The following is a 17,766-nucleotide window of genomic DNA, read 5'->3' as shown; positions in this document are numbered from 1 at the left end:
GTTCATCTTACAAAATTTATAAAAGGCAATGACTTTGATACTTGAAAAATATTTCAAGAACATACTTCTTGAAATTGTTCGACCAAAAACCATTCTGACATGTGCATGATTACAACAACAACAAGGAAGTAGCACAGAAGCTAAGTGTTTTATATATCAAGCCAAAATATGTACATGTAAAAAAAAGGAAGTCAGCCTAGCCATTTCCAGATGACCATGTGTAGGGATTGGTCTTTCATTCTCAAGTGCATCTGAGTCATGGACAGCAGCTTTCACTTCCTGGCATAAGTACATGTACATGTTAGTGCACTTCAGCCATGTAAACCAACTTTCCAGGAAAATTGTGAGATGAACTGAAAAACAACTTTCCAGGAAAATTGTGAGATGAACTGAAAAACATTTATGATTAAAATTGAATATAAAAAAAATACAGAGTGTTATCCAAAAAAAAATTCCTCTTACTTGGAGGTTCTAATTTAGTACAATTAAAAAAAACTAGGCCATATAATTGTCTACGGATAATTGTGTTGACACTCACTAGGTCTGCAAAACAACCAAGAGAATTACACTGGTTTTGCTTGAAAGCAGACACTTCTATTTCTGAACATAACAATGGTAACAGATTTTCTGATGATATTATTACCAGTAGATGTTTAAAATACCATTAGACTTGTCATTTTGTCTTTAAAAAAGTTTCCTTCAGCTATAATTATCAATATGCAGTACAACTTCTCTAGAAAACTGCCAAACACATTTAAACAAATAATACAAAAACTTAGAAGTTGTGCTGCACTTACATTTTTTAATAATAAACAGTGTAAGTATTTATATGCAAGACCTTCATGGTTCAACATTTAAGTGAATGCTTCAAACTTTTCAATATGGACATTTTGATACCTCAATACCTTTCATACCTCAAGCATTTTCATCATACCGTTGCGACCTTGACTTAAAGAAGTTTACTGGTATATTATGTTGCCCATTTTAGCCATTAATATTCGCAACCTACTCATTTTCTGCCAGTAATTTTCCCAGATACACAAGATATTAAACACAGTCACTGATACCATGCATGTGATACTGGTCTCATTACCGTGTAAAGGATAATATTACACATCATTCTGCTACAAAGACCAAGACCACAGGGGATAATATTACACATCATTCTGCTACAAAGACCAAGACCACAGGGGATAATATTACACATCATTCTGCTACAAAGACCAAGACCGCATGGAGTTGACAAAATAATGAATAATAAAATAATAATTTGTTTGACATGTAATGGGATATAAGCTACTTCTCATTTTAATTTATATTCAGTCTAGTGAATGCCACATTTAACAAGTATTTTATGAACATGGTTAAATATATATACATTTTTTGTTCATTCAAATTTTCCACCATTTAGCCAGTATTTCAGCAGTTCTTGCGCTGCCATTTGCCAAATTAGCCAAAGGCTACAAATAAGAACATTTGGCTAAAAAAAAATCCATTTAGCTACAAGGTTTTCTTCATAATTATCATTCAAATATTTAAAATAATAAGAATTCAGACGTAACAAGGTAAATTTGGCTACAGAAAATGTTAAGCCAGTGGGAGCCCCCTTTCAGTTACATTTAGGCATATGTGTAAAGTGTCATCCCAGATTAGCCTGTGCAGTCTGCACTGGCTAATCAGGAACAACATATGCAACTGTTATGGTTTTTCATAAAAGACTCTACTAAGCAAAAATTCACTTGAAGGGGAAAGTGTGGTCCCTGATAAGACAGTGCAGCCTGCATTATGTCCCTTTTTCCCAGAGTTCAGCTCAATAATGACAATTCAAAATAAATAATAAAAGTGTGGCAATGCTGGGATTTTATGATACCACAAACCCTGGAATGTAAGTCGATCACTATGCAGACAGTTAAACAATGGCATTGAAATAGAACTGCATTAAACTTGTGTGAATCTTCTTTTGAAGTTCTATTTTCAATGTATTAAAATGCTTTGAGTTAGTGACTATCCCAATAAAAAAGCTGTAAAGATCGACAATGAATTAACATAATTACCATGACTATTATAAAAGCAGTTATTCTGGGATTCAATTGTTTTTTGTATTAATGGACTTTGCCTTACAAGATTAAAAAGAACTTGTTCTTAAAATAGCAATAAAACAAATGTCAATGCCACAGACAGAGCTTATTAACCACACCAGTATTAAGCCCACTGAGATGTGAGTGTCCTCATAAATGTCAAAGTAGTTTCCGCACATGTGAGAGGCTCATATTACACCTGGGAAGATTACAAGGAACTTATTGATTTAATGATATCTCTGGTCATGTTTTTAATACGAATTAATAGCAAGCTTTCTTTGGGAAACTTGTTAACTGACAGCGCCACATTTTCACCCACCAAATGTTAGTGTTCTTACATTGAATCATTAGTAAGAATATTATATTTTTTAAACTTTTAAGAAATAATTCTTTGAAAACAAAAATGCCAATAAAAAGTGATGAGGTACCAGTAAAAGCCAAGTAAAGGTAATATAAAAGCCATGAGTGTGGAATTCCTATCTACAGTCTGGTCAGGAACTACACTGTCCGCTAATCTGACCGCAAAACCTTATGAGGTTAGCTCCTGACAAGATTGTGCTATTGCGCAGGCTGGTGTGGAGATTGGCTGGTGAAACAAGTAATAAGACCCATTTTTGCATGACACATGCAATAAGTCCAAGGTGACAGAACTTTTACACCAAAGAATTAAATTCTTTACTACACAAGCCACTCAAAGTTGCATGCCTTTACTACACAAGCCACACAAAGTTACATGCCTTTACTACACAAGCCACTCAAAGTAACATGCCTTTACTACACAAGCCACTCAAAGTTATATGCCTTTACTACACAAGCCACTCAAACTTGCATGCCTTTACTACACAAGCCACTCAAAGTTATATGCCTTTACTACACAAGCCACTCAAAGTTATATGCCTTTACTACACAAGCCACTCAAAGTTACATGCCTTTACTACACAAGCCACTCAAAGTTACATGCCTTCACTACACAAGCCACTCAAAGTTACATGCCTTTACTACACAAGCCACTCAAAGTAACATGCCTTTACTACACAAGCCACTCAAAGTAACATGCCTTTACTACACAAGCCACTCAAAGTAACATGCCTTTACTACACAAGCCACTCAAAGTTATATGCCTTTCCTACACAAGCCACTCAAAGTTATATGCCTTTACTTCACAAGCCACTCAAAGTTACATGCCTTTACTACACAAGCCACTCAAAGTAACATGCCTTTACTACACAAGCCACTCAAAGTTACATGCCTTTACTACACAAGCCACTCAAAGTAACATGCCTTTACTACACAAGCCACTCAAAGTAACATGCCTTTACTACACAAGCCACTCAAAGTTACATACCTTTCGTGACTTCTTGATGATAGGCTGTGGCTTCAGGTCTTCATCTGTGAATTTGTGGCTGGTGGGGTCAAAGTTTTCCTGCCCTGAAAACAAAACCATCCATACATGTACATGTAGTTTTCATGACAATCAATTTAGACATATAAGTTTATATTTATAGTTATAGGTAACCTGCATTTTGGAGCGTTAAATGTGTTTCAATGTTGTTTAAAGGGATCTTTTCACGTTTTGGTTAATTGACAAAATTTACAAAAGTTGTTTCAGAATCGCAAATTTTCGTTTTAGTTATGATATTTGTGAGGAAAAAGTATTACTGAACATTTACCATGGTCTAATATAGCCATTATATGCATCTTTTGAGGATTTAAAATCCTGAATATTATTAAGCGTTGCAACACGAAACGATTGAATAATTTGGAGAGTTCTGTTGTCATTTAATTTTGTGAAACTTCGAAGATTGCTTATATAAAGTATAAAAAACGTCTTTCATAGATACTTGGCAGGATGGCCGAGCGGTCTAATTGGTTTTTACTCCAGGACTCCAGGGGTCACTGGTTCGAGCCCTGATGCGGTCTACTTTTTTAAAACTTTTTTTATTTTCTTCTTGATTTTTTACTGGAGCTTTTGAGATACAATGTTTACATTTATCAATATAAAGCATTTAATGACAAACTTCAAAACATGCCAAAATCTGTGAAAAGGCCCCTTTAAAAAATTACGTAACACTTAGTGTAAGGATATCCAATTTGGAATATGAACTTTGGTTCATTATCATTAATTTGAATGCTTTGAAGGCCTGTACATTTTATCAGATTACTTTTATTTTTCATCGTAAGTTACCCAGCTTGATTCGAATGTTGTGAAGTTTCATAAAGATTGGGCAAGCATTAGGCCAGGTAAACAAGAGCACCGCAAAACGGGTGCCACGCTCGGCTGCGAAAGCTTGTCAGAATTTTTTTATTTTTTTAGAGGTCACAGTGACCTTGACCTTTGACCTAGTGACCCAAAAATGGGTGTGGCATGTAGAACTCATTAAGGTGCAGCTACATATGAAGTTTCAAAGTTGTAGGTTGAAGCACATTGATTTTAGAGCAAATGTTCAAAACCTTAACAAAATGGTTTTGCGGACGACACAGACATGCTGGCTATGACAATACCTCGGGTTTTCTCTGAAAACAGCCGAGCTAAAAATGACAACACACTGCATAGGATTCACATGGAATAATGAACATATGGCAATCACAAAACATGTGCTAATAAGAGTTATTTATGAAGCTAATTCCCTTTTTCCTCTTCCTTATTTTTTCATACACGATAAAACTCCACGACAGCAAATTAAAACAAGAGCACCGCAAAACGGGAGCCAATGCTCTGCTGCGGGTGCAGTTTTAACACACCGACCATGACCTTTGACCTTGTGACCCAAAAAATGGTTGACGTGTGTAACTGATCAAGGTGCATCTTCATATGAAGTTTAAAAGTTGTATGTGGAAGCACTTTCATTTTAGAACCAATATTCAAAAGGTTAACAAAATGTTAAGGTTTTTACACCACGCCGAGGGCGGAGGACACGACACGACGAGCTGGCTAAGACAATACCTCGGGTTTTCTCCATAAACAGCAGAGTTAAAAAAAATTACAATAACTGGGAATAATTTTTTCTCAAAATTCTGTTTAGACCTTCCGAGTAATGCATTAACAAACTAAAATATTTGAAATTTGTTTCATGGTCAAGAAAGAAAAGATTTTCCACTTTCTAGTACTAGTTGTACTTAGTATTTCAGACATGAACCCATGCTTTTAAAATATTCACTTACAGCAGGACAAATTTAACTGCTATGTTTCAGACTGTTTTCATTAAGTTCATAAATATTCCCACAATCCTAGCTGAGACAAAATACCGTCATAAAAGATGAACATACAACTACGCAACAAGTAGAAACAACATTTATAATTTTGAGGGAGGTAGAATAAAAATCATAAGGATGTTATAAGCTATACAACAAAGCTGTCTTTATAAAGTCACTTTAGGACCAGGGGTGTGATTGAGGCAAAGTCAGAGGGGAGGAAAATTCTGTTTACTGATTTTGACTACGCGAATGGCGCGCATAACACAATGACAAACATAAAAACAGACATTAAAATAAACAACTTTTTGTATTCATAACAATATTTCTTTATAAAAACCTGTTAAACTTCACATTAATCATACTGAGGATGCAAAGTAAACAGTGAAGCAAGTATTTATTGTAAGAAATAGCAGCAGTTTTTAATGTATTGAATGACAGTTAAAGGGGCCTTTTCACAGATTTTGGCATTTTTTTAACTTATTCATTAAATGTTTTATATTGATAAATGTAAACATTGGATCATAAAAGCTCCAGTAAAAAATCAAGAAAAAAATTAAAAAAAGGAAAAGAACATTGCCCGGAGCAGGTTTCGAACCAGTGACCCCTGGAGTCCTGCCAGAGTCCTGAAGTAAAAACGCTTTAGCCTACTGAGCTATTCCGCCGAGTACGCATTGTTGACGTATTTTATACCTTATATAAGCAATCTTCGTAGTTTCACAAAATTTAACGACAAAAACAGAACTCTCCAAATTATTCAATCGTTTCGCGTTGCAACGCTTTATAATTTTTAGGTTTTAAAATCGTCAAAAGATGCATATAATGGCTATATTAGAGCATGGTTAATGTTCAGTATTACTGTTTCCTCACAAATATCATAACTAAAACGAAAACTTACGAATCTGAAACAACTTTTTTCAATTTTGTCAATTTACCAAAGCGTGAAAAGATCCCTTTAATAGACTAAATATAAACAATCACATTCAGGGATTTTTTTTGCCAGAAATTACAGCCGATATTCGGCTGCTTCCCAATTGCAAAAGATGACGTTTTTTCCTAAAAATTTGATTAAAATTTCCAAAAAAAAGACCAAATTTTCCCAATAAAGCAAATAAGATTACAATGTTATTTAGCAATAATTTCGAACGAGTGCCGATCGAGTTGCCGAGTCGTCGCCGAACAACAACCGACTTACGTATTTTTTGCGAATTTAGCCGAATACGATTTTACGTTGCTATCCACATCTCTCTCTATATTGCGGAGGATACCGACGATAGTCAATGCATCCCGATTGTAAACGCCTGTTTTTACACAAGCCAAAGATGGCGGCAAGCAGACAAGAAATTTACAATGAGCGGCGAAAATGATAAATAACATTCAAATTAACAACGGATATCATATGGTTATTACGGAATAATTTAATGCGTGTGTCAATTAACGCAAAATACAACGTTTGAGATAAAAACATCAAATATTTATTACAAATCTTCACAGTGAATGTGCATCACGGAAATCAGTGTTGGGAAATTGGAGTTAGTCTACCGTTACTCACAAAGTTAATGCATTTAAGATGATTAGACTATCGTTCGAAAATGGAAAGAGACAAACATGATATGATTTATATGTTAGTGGATCTGTGTAAAATCAGATTCATATGCATATTCTGCTTTATTATGTTTGTCACGCTTTACAGTTTACTGAAATAGCATTGAAGTGCAAGATCATGAAGATGTTGAATGGTAAAGAAATGAAATACATTATTTTAACTCTATTTAATACATCATTGACATAGCAAGACCACTAAAGCGTTTTTTTTATAAATATTTGTTAATGTTTTCACCATATGATATTTAATTTAAAAGAATACTGAATTAAATTCTTACTGTTAAAGAGGTTATAATTAAATGGTATATTTAAGAATCTATATAGATTATTGCAAGTTCAATATGAATGTGGAAGGATATTAACTTAACATTGTCTTCATTGTAAGAACACATTAAATTAGCACTTTATAATATACACTACGCGCCCCGCGATTTTTGCCTAAATCACCGACCACCGCGTTTGGGCCAACGTGGCAAGTCGCAGTGATTCGCCGCAAATCGCTGTGAATCCACTCTGTGGTTGATTCACGGTGATTCCGCCGTGATTTCACTGCGACCATCTGGCGATAAAGATCAGCTGTAGAATCATTGCGAAACACCGCAAATCGCGGTGACTACTAGACTTAGATCACATTGGATCGCGAAAATGTATTCAAATATGAAAGTAAACACCGTACTTGTTGAATGTCGAATCCTGATTTCCAAACAATATCTTTATTTGTTAAAATGACAATTGTACAGTACGGCTCACACAAAACCAACAAAGTTCGCAGCTACAGATTCTTTTGTTCTGGAAGTTTCTCTGCAGCCACAACGAGTATTCACTCCGAAAGAAACAGGTACAGATAATAACCTGATATTTTTACTTTTACGCGATTGTTTTAACATTTCGTCAGCTTCTCTGCATACTTCATACAATTACCATCGGATGTCATCTGTCAATGATTGTGTAGGTCATTAACCATACCGAAGAAATTTACATAGTTTAATATCGGAAATGAGACTTGCTTTAAACGTCGAAATAAAAGATATCTATTTGCTTAAGAGTTGCTAAAGTACACAGACGACACAAATATAAATAATGTTGACCATTTGAATAAAATCAAATGTTGGTTTATTTGTAAAATAAATACTTTCACTTCGTCCCGATTTTCAGAAAATGACTTAAATGTGCATCTAAATTTAAATTTACACATTGCTTCAGTTAATGTACGCGTCTCCAATCGCCATGCTTTGGGCTGCTAGATCTATTTAATAAAATAGTAGCGTGTAAAATTAATTTAATGGAACATTAGTAAACGTTTGTCTTAACAATTTCTCGAGCAATGTTGAACAGCATATACTTTTGAAAATGGAAGCTGTGAGCGTTCGGAATTATCGTTATTTTAAATGTTTCAAACATAGTTTGTTACACTTAAAATTAGGCGGTGAATCGTTTGATTTGGTGGCATTTTGTTTCATTTCGGACCCCATGCAATTTTTCAGATCATAATCTCTGTGCTTTATTACTCGAACTTGTTAGTTTCTGACTACATGTGCTACTAAATGTAACTATCGGACTGTGTATTATGGTCCATGCAAGTTGCTTGGGCCCGTGTTGATGATCCCTAAATGTTAGATAAGCATGTGCACTGTTGATTAAGTTGGTTAACCGTTTGTACAAAAGTTCTACTGAAAACCGCCGACTGCGTCTTTGTTTTATTATCCAATCAAGCCCCAAACATCCAATATCCGGTGTATTACCAGAAACAAACTTAAGATAAGCACGCGTCGTCTGTCAAAACAATGATTGTATGGCTGTTAACATTTTGAAGTAGCTCACACAGTTAATTCCCATATATGCTCTCAGAAAAAGACTTAAATTGCTTAAAACATTTAAAATAACGATATTTATTTTCATAAGAATTGCTAATATATATATATATATATAAAAGTTTGACAAATTCAATAAACAGATATTGGTTTATTTTCACAAAATAAACTCACTTTCTCGATTCCCAGAAAATGATGTGTACATGTTGCATAAAATCTAAATATAAATTAAGATGTTTATTGGTCGTTGAAGAAGATTATGAACTGTACATGACATTTAAGTGTGTAGTCAGTATACAATACAATAATTGTTTAATAATGAAGGAACTGAAACAGCGTAACGGTTACAATACAGCGTGTATGACATTCTTTAGGACTCTTATCGTCAATATTAACCAGAATTCGCTTTTAAAATGGAAATCGGGCATATGTGGGATTATCGAGCAATGGATAAAGACGGAAGAAGTTGCATGTATGTGATTGAGACAGTTGAAACATATTCATCGGGGAATCGAGAGACTCGGGGAAAATACGATGATTACATTACAATCAGTTATGAGTTCTCCATGGCTTCAAACTGTTAATTGCATAATCAAAAACGCAATTATCACTCCTCCAGTTGCGGTATCATACCCATAGGTGCGAACACTGTTTTGTTTTATACGCAGCATTTAAAAAGACAAAAATAACCTGTAAGGGACATGGGTGTGAAATACATGTTGACATTTTAAAAAGGCTACTCTCTTATATCTGCCAACAATGCTAATAATCCCATATTGCTATAATCTCTGTGAAGATTAGACACGCACATGTAACGTAGGAAAATCGTTCTTCACCGCGTTGACCATGAGCGCTGTGAATCGCGGTGAATCACCGCGGAGATGATATTTATAGCATACACGGTGATCATGCTCGACCTAGCGTGATGAAACGCGCAAGATCGCGTTGATTTTTCACCCAAAATAAATAATGACCACTGCGTGTCGGTGATTTAGGCAAAAATCGCGGGACGCGTAGTGTAAAAATGCTGTCAAACATACTTTAATAATTTTAATTCTGTTCTTCTAATCATATTTAAAATGTTTCCCAATTTCATGGTTTATTGCGCTATTTTTCCCAATTTCATGGTTTATCGCGCTAATTTTCCCAATCCAAAAGGCACAGGCTGTAAGAAAAAAAATCAAAAAAATCACTGACATTTGAGTGTTCTTCTGGTGTTAATGATGAATTAACTGAGTTAAATTAATATATTTAATTTGTTTACCTTTCAATATCTTGCATTTCACATCTTCACTCAGTTCAAAGCTATTTCAGTTAACTGAACAGCGTGACAAACATAATAAAGCAGAATATGCATATGAATCTGATTATACACAGACCCACAGACATATAAAAATCAAATCATGTTTGTCTATTTCCATGTTCGAACAATACTCTCTAAATTGTTTTACTTCGCGAGTAGACTACACTCCAATTTGCAAACACTGGTTTCCGTGACACAAATTCAGTGGGCACATTTCTTAACAAAATATGTGTTGCTTGTATCTAAAACGTAGTCTTTTTTTTTGACAAACACATTTCATTATTCCTATCAGACTAGGTGATGTCAGTCGTTTATTCGATTGCTATTTTTTATTTCAATAATCTTAATTTTCTCTTCACAATGGCGCCATTTGCAAACAAACCACAGAGCGCATTTTAAGAACACGATTTTAATTGGAAGATTGGGAAACGACAGCCAATTATATGGCTCGTTTTAAAAATGCTTAGATAGAATCTACCAGTGTAAAATGCGGAGAGATTTCGCGGGCCGCGGATATTTCGGGTCGCTTATGAAATACGTTCGCGGAATCGGTGGTAGCCCCTCTCCCCCACATTTTTTAAAACGAATTTACGCAAATCTTAGAAGTGACATACAGGACAAACCGATCCGCGGAAATCCGCGGATCCGCGGAAAAATCACACCCCTGAGGACACTTTCCAACTTAACTTGATTCAATTACTTCCTTTAAAACAAATATTTTTTTAAAGCTTCAATTGTTGTCCCTGATATGTAAATGCAGACTGCACAGGCTAGGCTGAGACAACACAGGCTAGGCTGAGACAACACAGGCTAGGCTGAGACAACACAGGCTAGGCTGAGACAACACAGGCTAGGCTGAGACAACACAGGCTAGGCTGAGACAACACAGGCTAGGCTGAGACAACACAGGCTAGGCTGAGACAACACAGGCTAGGCTGAGACAACACAGGCTAGGCTGAGACAACACAGGCTAGGCTGAGACAACACAGGCTAGGCTGAGACAACACAGGCTAGGCTGAGACAACACAGGCTAGGCTGAGACAACACAAGCTAGGCTGAGACAACACTTAATGCACAAGCATTAAGCCTGGTTTTCCCTGTGAGGACGAGGTCTTAACTGGATTTTCTCTAAAAAATACAATTAAAATGGACTTTTTCATCCATGATAAACATGTGCTGACTGCACAGGCTAATTGGGGACAACAATTGATGCACATGCATTTTTCCCGATTTTCACAGAGCCAGGTTCATTTTATGCAATATAATAAACATCATAAAGATTGACTTTATGGCTTGGGAGAAGGGGCCAAAGTATAATCAATTGGCAGACAAAAATGCATGTAAAATCCAAATTTAGGAGAACTTTATTTCAGCGAGACTATTAGTGAGAATGAAAATGGAGAATGAAATTAATTATATAAACTGCTACAACACATTAACAAGTTGTTTACTCATATCCGCTCGGCCATGAAGTCAAACGATGACAATGCTTTTAAAAATGATTTTGATGAAGTGCTTTTAAATGATGAAATGATAAATTACAACAACAGTTCAACTGGGTTTACTTAGTTAAGGGGAATACCATAGCAGTTTTGTGGTTATACAATTTATGTAACAGTTATGTCCTTGACAAGGATGCAGGTTGAGATTTGTTTAAGTGATTGCTGTTGGCTGTTTGTAAAGGTAAATGGTAATTAGATAAATTCTTAAGAAGTAAACACTAAAAAGCCTCAAGCAAGGCATGCACTCAGTATTTGCAGTGAAAACAGTTTAAATCCGGTTGTATTTCTAATAAAAATCCAGATAATTATCAAGTTAAAGGCAGAGGATCAAAACTGACTGCAGTTTGCTGTGACTTATATTTGGTCTCATAATAAGATGGACAAACAATGTGGACTAAATTTTTTTCTTTGTACTAATAGATCTGCTCACTTCTCTTCATTAATGAAGCTTATTAGGTTTGATTTGAGAAATGGCTGATTAAATGACTAAGGGATAAAAGCCCCATGAAAATATTAATGTTGTTGTTTAACACTAGTTTTTATCTGATTTGTTATTTATTACAGTTATTTTAGGCAAAAATTAATGGACACATTTATCGTAAAATTTAATAGATCTGTGTGTTGTATATGTTATCCAGATTTAAACCAATAAAATTTCTTAAAAGTAATGAATAATTGTTTTTATTACCAAGGTATTCACTGAACGAGAAAGGCACTCATCCATAACTCTAGAAAATAAAAAGCTAGGATATCAAAAAACTAATTCAACATTTCTTTAACACAGTATTAACAAATTCAAAATGATTAAAACAAAATGCTTAGGTTATTAACTGCACAAGCCTTAACTGAAATTGTTAAAGGGTTTTAACCCATTAAAGGGTTTCAACTCACAAATGATGAGGCCAATAAAATCACATATATGTGTTTGTGATCAGAACAATTATCTCAAACATGACAAGGGCCATTTACTCACACATGATAAGGGCAAATAACTGACATATGAAAAGAACAATTAACTTATATACATGTATGATATGGGCAATTAACATACATGTGATAATGGCAATTATCTGAAACATGATAAGGGCCATTTACTCTACATGATAAGGGCAAATAACTCACATACATGTATGATAAGAACAATTAACTCAAATATGATAAAGGCAATTAACACACATATGATAAAAGCAATTATCTGAAACATGATAAGGGCCATTTACTCTACATGATAAGGGAAAATAACTCTCATATGATAAGAACAATTAACTCACATATGATAAAGGCAATTAACACACATAAATGATAAGGGCAATTAACTTTTACTTGCAAAGGACAATAAACTAACATATGATAAGGGCAAATAACTCACATATGATAAGGACAATTAACTCACATATGATAAGGGCGATGACTACACATATGATTAGGACTTAAACTCACATATGATAAGGGCAATTAACGCTCATATGATATGGGACACTAACTCACATATGATATGGGTCATTAACTAACATATCATAAGGACATTTAAGTTGATGATTTAACTCACATATGATAAAGGCAATTAACTCGCATATGATATGGGACTTTAACTCACATATGATATGGGACATTAACTCACATATGATAACGACAATTCACTCACATGATAAGGGATTTGGTATGTCTATAATTTCCCATAACCCTTTATGAGTGCTTATACTTTCCTAACATTTCTGCATGATGGAATAAACATGCATGTGATGTTATTATCTTCACAATGGTTTGTTTGCCACATTTTTTCTATATGCCCAGTATTCATAGGGGTGAGGAGCCATGCACTGCATGCATTATACATTGTTGTTTTTTTCACCATTTTGAGAATGGGGTCAGGTCCCATGGAATAGGGAAAATTAGCGGCTTTTTTACTAAAATTGGGAAATTACTGTTGTTGCTCTTTTGGTTAAAAATGCTTCAAATTGTGAATAGAAGTGTTTTAAGCATTATTTTTTCTAAGGGTGAACTTATATGACTGGATGGGAGATGAACAAAATGTATTAATCCAAACAACAACAAAAATATTTATTTTTTTGTGAAAACCTTCCATTGGGAATTTTTAAGGTCCGATTTGGGAAAAAAATAATCCATTGGCATTGGGGCCGAATACTGCACAGTGAACCTGATTTTTAACGAAAAAAAAATATATATACCAAACAGACAGTGTGAATTGTATACTAAACTACATAAAAAAAATGGTAGCAACCAGCTTATTAACTTTAAAACATAATATATATGCTGCAAAACTAAAGAATCATTTCAAAGCAGAATTTCTTTTCATGCACTTTGTCTCAAATTAACAACTCCAAAGTTTGTTCCCATTAATTGGATTTGTTGCATTAACGTCCCCTCAAAACCCAGATTCTGGGTCCCAAAATCCCAATCTTTAAACAAGAGGGCCTGAAAGGCCCAAAGTCGCTCACCTGAGATAACAAGATATTATTGGGACAAATGTCCTGACCAAGTTTCACGAAGATCGGAAAATATCTGTGGCCTCTAGAGTGTTAACAAGGTTTTACTATAGCCATATAAGGAAAAATGCCCCGCCCCCCTGGCAGCCATGTTTTTCAATCAACCGGTATCATTTTTGAACTCATCCAAGATATTATTGGGAGGAATCTTCTTACTAAGTTTCATGAAGATCGGACTATAAATGTGGCCTCTAGAGTGTTAACAAGATTTTACTGTAGTCATGTTAGGAAAATGCCCCACCCCTAGGAAGCCATGTTTCTCAAGCAAACATAACTATTTTCGAACTCATCCAAGATATCATTAAGACCAATCTTCTGACCAAATTTCATTGAGATTGGACAATAAATGTGGCCTCTTGAGTGTTAACAAGGTTTTACTTTAGCCATATATAGCCATATGAGGAAAAATGCCCCTCCCTTGGTGGCCATGTTTTGAAAGCAACCAAAACCATTTTCAAACTCAACCTAGATATCATTGGAACAAATCTTCTGACCAAGTTTCATGATGATCGGAAAATAAATGTGACCTCTACAGTGTTTACAAGGTTTTACTATAGCCATATAAGGAAAATAGCCCCGCCCCTGTGGTGGTCATGTTTTTCAACCAACCGGCATCATTTTTGAACTCTTCCAAGATATTATTGGGATGAATCTTCTGACCGAGTTTCATGAAGATCGGACTATAAATGTGGCCTCTAGAAAGTTAACAAGATTTTACTATAGCCTTATATAGCCATATAAGGAAAAATGCCCCGCCCCTTGGCGGCCATGTTATTCAAGCAAACGTAACTCATCCAAGATATCATTTAGACAAATCTTCTGACCAAATTTCATCAAGATTGGACAATAAATGTGGCCTCTAGAGTGTTAACAATGTTTTACTTTAGCCATATAAGGAAAAATGCCCCGTCCCCTGGTGGCCATGTTTTTCAACCAACCGGCATAATTTTCAAACTCGTCCAAGATATTATTTGGATGAATCTTCTGACCAAGTTTCATTAAGATTGGACAATAAATGTGGCCTCTAGAGTGTTAACAAGATTTTACTATAGCAATATAAAGCCATATAAGGAAAAATGCCCTGCCCCGTGGCAGCCATGTTTTTCAAGCAAAGGTTACCATTTTTGAACTCATCAAAGATATCAGTGGGACAAATCTGAGCAAGTTTCATGAAGTTCGGAAAATAAATGTGGCTTCTAAAGTGTTAACAAGGTTTAACTAAAGCCATATAAGGAAAACATGCCCCGCCCCCTGGCAGCCATGTTTTTTAACCAACCGGCATCATTTTCCATCTCGTCCAAGATATTATTGAGATGAATCTTCTGACCACGTTTCATGAAGATCAGACAATAAATGTGGCCTCTAGAGTGTTAACAAGATTTTACTATAGCCATATAAAGCCATTTAAGGAAAAATGCCCCGCCCCTTGGCAGCCATGTTTTTCAAGCAAACGTAACCATTTTCGAATTCATCCAAGATATCATTGAAACCAATCTTCTGACCAAATTTCATGAAGATTGGACAATAAATGTGGCCACTAGAGAGTGAACAAGGCAAATGTTGACTTCGCACAACGCACGACGAACAATGGACAAAAGGCGATTACAAAAGCTCACCATAAGCACGTTGTGCTCAGGTGAGCTAAAAATTCCTTACACCAATGACATATACATGCAAAACTAGAATGTTGTACTTGGTTTCTCTAAACGACCGACACAAATGTGACGATGACAGTAGCAATTATCAAGGGTTCAGCTGGAAATGTTTGTATCTTCTGAAGAGTTCCAGTATCAGAACAACAGGCTCAAGCTCAAACCTTGAAAAACATGTGTTTGTTTTACCTGGGACATTGTTCTGCGTTACGATCTCATCATCATTGTCGCTATCACTATCATCATCATCATCATCGTCACTGTATGAGCGTTTAGAGCTCTGAGACCAAGTTTTGGTCGAACGAGGGGAAATACTTGCAGAGTAGTTCGGTACTGGACTTCTCTGCATGTAGACTACAATTTCCAAGAGAGAGAATACAGTCCCCACCCTTTGCATGCATGAACATTTTACTTGTGTTATATAACCCAACAATCATAACTCCAGTGACTGAGTTGACTTTTATGGTCTCATGCTCAAGTCTTATTCTAGCATTTGATCAAAGTTACTTTAAAGCAGTCCTTCTTAACTAAAAAAAAGTGTAATATTATAATGCTAGTTTAAATAATTTGTATTAATATGTCTAATATGTCTATATTTGTCACTTAACTCACACACATGTTACACCATGACCCATGAAATCAAAGTTCATATCTAGGGTTAACACCATTACATTTTGTGCTTGCAGTCATTATTTACTTGCCTTAACTTTCCATACATAATACATTTGTTCAAATAAATTATGAAATAATATATAGCAATTAATGTAATACAGTTATTACTTGGCTTTATCTGTTTCCTTAACAATATTAAGTGCCAATTCCTGCAATATGGTGAATTAATTTATTAAATGTCACAGAACATACCGACAGCTATGCCAGACATCATGTTCATACTAATGACCGCAATAACAATTACAAACAGCCATGGCATTTCTAAGAACTTAATTTATGTACACATGCTCTTTTGTTATACATGTTATGAACTTCCAAGAAAATGTATTCAAAGATTGCCTTTTTAAAACATTCTATAGCATTCTGCATGTACCAGAAGACACTCTGAATGTGTAATACATAGACACTATCAGGCTATTGCTCTATCTTTTTTTTACATTGCGATTTTTTTACCCGATTGGGAAAAGTACTGGTACCAGCCCAATCGGGAACATTTAGCTAGAAACCACTGACAGTGGGAAAATTCGCTTAATGAAGTCTTTAGATTGGGAAATTGGTGGTATTGGATTTGTTGATAACAAATACCTTTAAATTGATAACTTAGTGCTTTCAAGTTGTCAATATTGTTTTAACTTAGCTTCAAGCCATACAGCTGCATATGTTAAAGAACTAAATGTTTCAGTTAATTAACAAAAAAATATTTTTTTGAAAACCTTCAATTGGGAATACTTTGGACAGCAATCGGGAATTTTATAGTTTTTTACCAGAGTGGGAAACTGCTGTTTTCCGGTACTTTATAAAGAAAGAAAACAATCGCAGTTGTAATACATCAATCTTGTGAGGCTTGGATTCAGTCATTTATAAAATCTGCAAGGCTTGCCCTTCATTTGTTTTAACCCTTCTCCCCACAAAAGCACAGTGAAAATGGCTTTTGCAACCAGCATAAAACCAGAATAGCCTGCAAGTAACTTGCAGTCTGTTCAGGTTTTATGCTGTTTGCTGCTTATTAGTAACTAAGGGTTGGAAATGAAGCCTTAAAAACTTGAATCTAGTAGAAAGGTCTTTAATAAAATTAATTTTGTTGCCTTTTGGGTCTAAAATGATCTATATAATCACTACTTCATGGTCATACCTAATTGTTTGATTTTTTTTAAATTTATAATTAAGACTTTATTGTTGATTCAGAGAAATGCCTAGCAGTGTAACCTCAAATAATCAAACCACAGATGCAGTGACTTGGGAGTTGTTGTGCGCAAACATTAGCCGTAGACTGACACCGAGTTATAAAGATGAGATTAAAACGACAGGAATACTAGCATGTCACAGATAAGGTCTTGACCGATATTTGAGAATGCAATGTTTTTTCCCCCATTTTCTGAATGGAATAGGGTCCATTTGGGTTGGATAAAAATCACTGCATTTTTACTAAAATTGGTACATGTAA

General features: G+C 35.1%; 2 protein-coding genes across 12 annotated transcripts in view; one reads left to right on the top strand and one right to left on the bottom strand.

Annotated features, from left to right (window-relative positions):
* The window catches only part of LOC127879510 (protein SDA1 homolog), a 317,665-nt gene that overhangs the window by 241,437 nt on the left and 58,462 nt on the right, over positions 1–17,766 (top strand). The gene's annotated exons all lie outside the window — the stretch shown is intronic.
* Positions 1–17,766, bottom strand: part of LOC127879511 (thyrotroph embryonic factor-like) — a 292,222-nt gene that overhangs the window by 268,302 nt on the left and 6,154 nt on the right. The window contains exons 5-6 of one of the 4 annotated variants that reach the window (XM_052426396.1): positions 15,840–16,004; positions 3,424–3,506 (exon numbers count right to left, since the gene is read on the bottom strand). The exons of 1 other annotated variant lie outside the window; for it this stretch is intronic. In XM_052426396.1, coding sequence (XP_052282356.1) covers positions 3,424–3,506; positions 15,840–16,004 — 248 coding nt within the window. The remainder of the gene's footprint in view (positions 1–3,423; positions 3,507–15,839; positions 16,005–17,766) is intronic. 2 more of the 4 variants (XM_052426395.1, XM_052426399.1) reach the window with 2 other exon arrangements.

The sequence above is a fragment of the Dreissena polymorpha genome, chromosome 4 (assembly GCF_020536995.1).
Source record: "Dreissena polymorpha isolate Duluth1 chromosome 4, UMN_Dpol_1.0, whole genome shotgun sequence".
Lineage (NCBI taxonomy): Eukaryota > Metazoa > Mollusca > Bivalvia > Myida > Dreissenidae > Dreissena > Dreissena polymorpha.
This window is presented reverse-complemented; position numbering and strand designations above follow the sequence as displayed.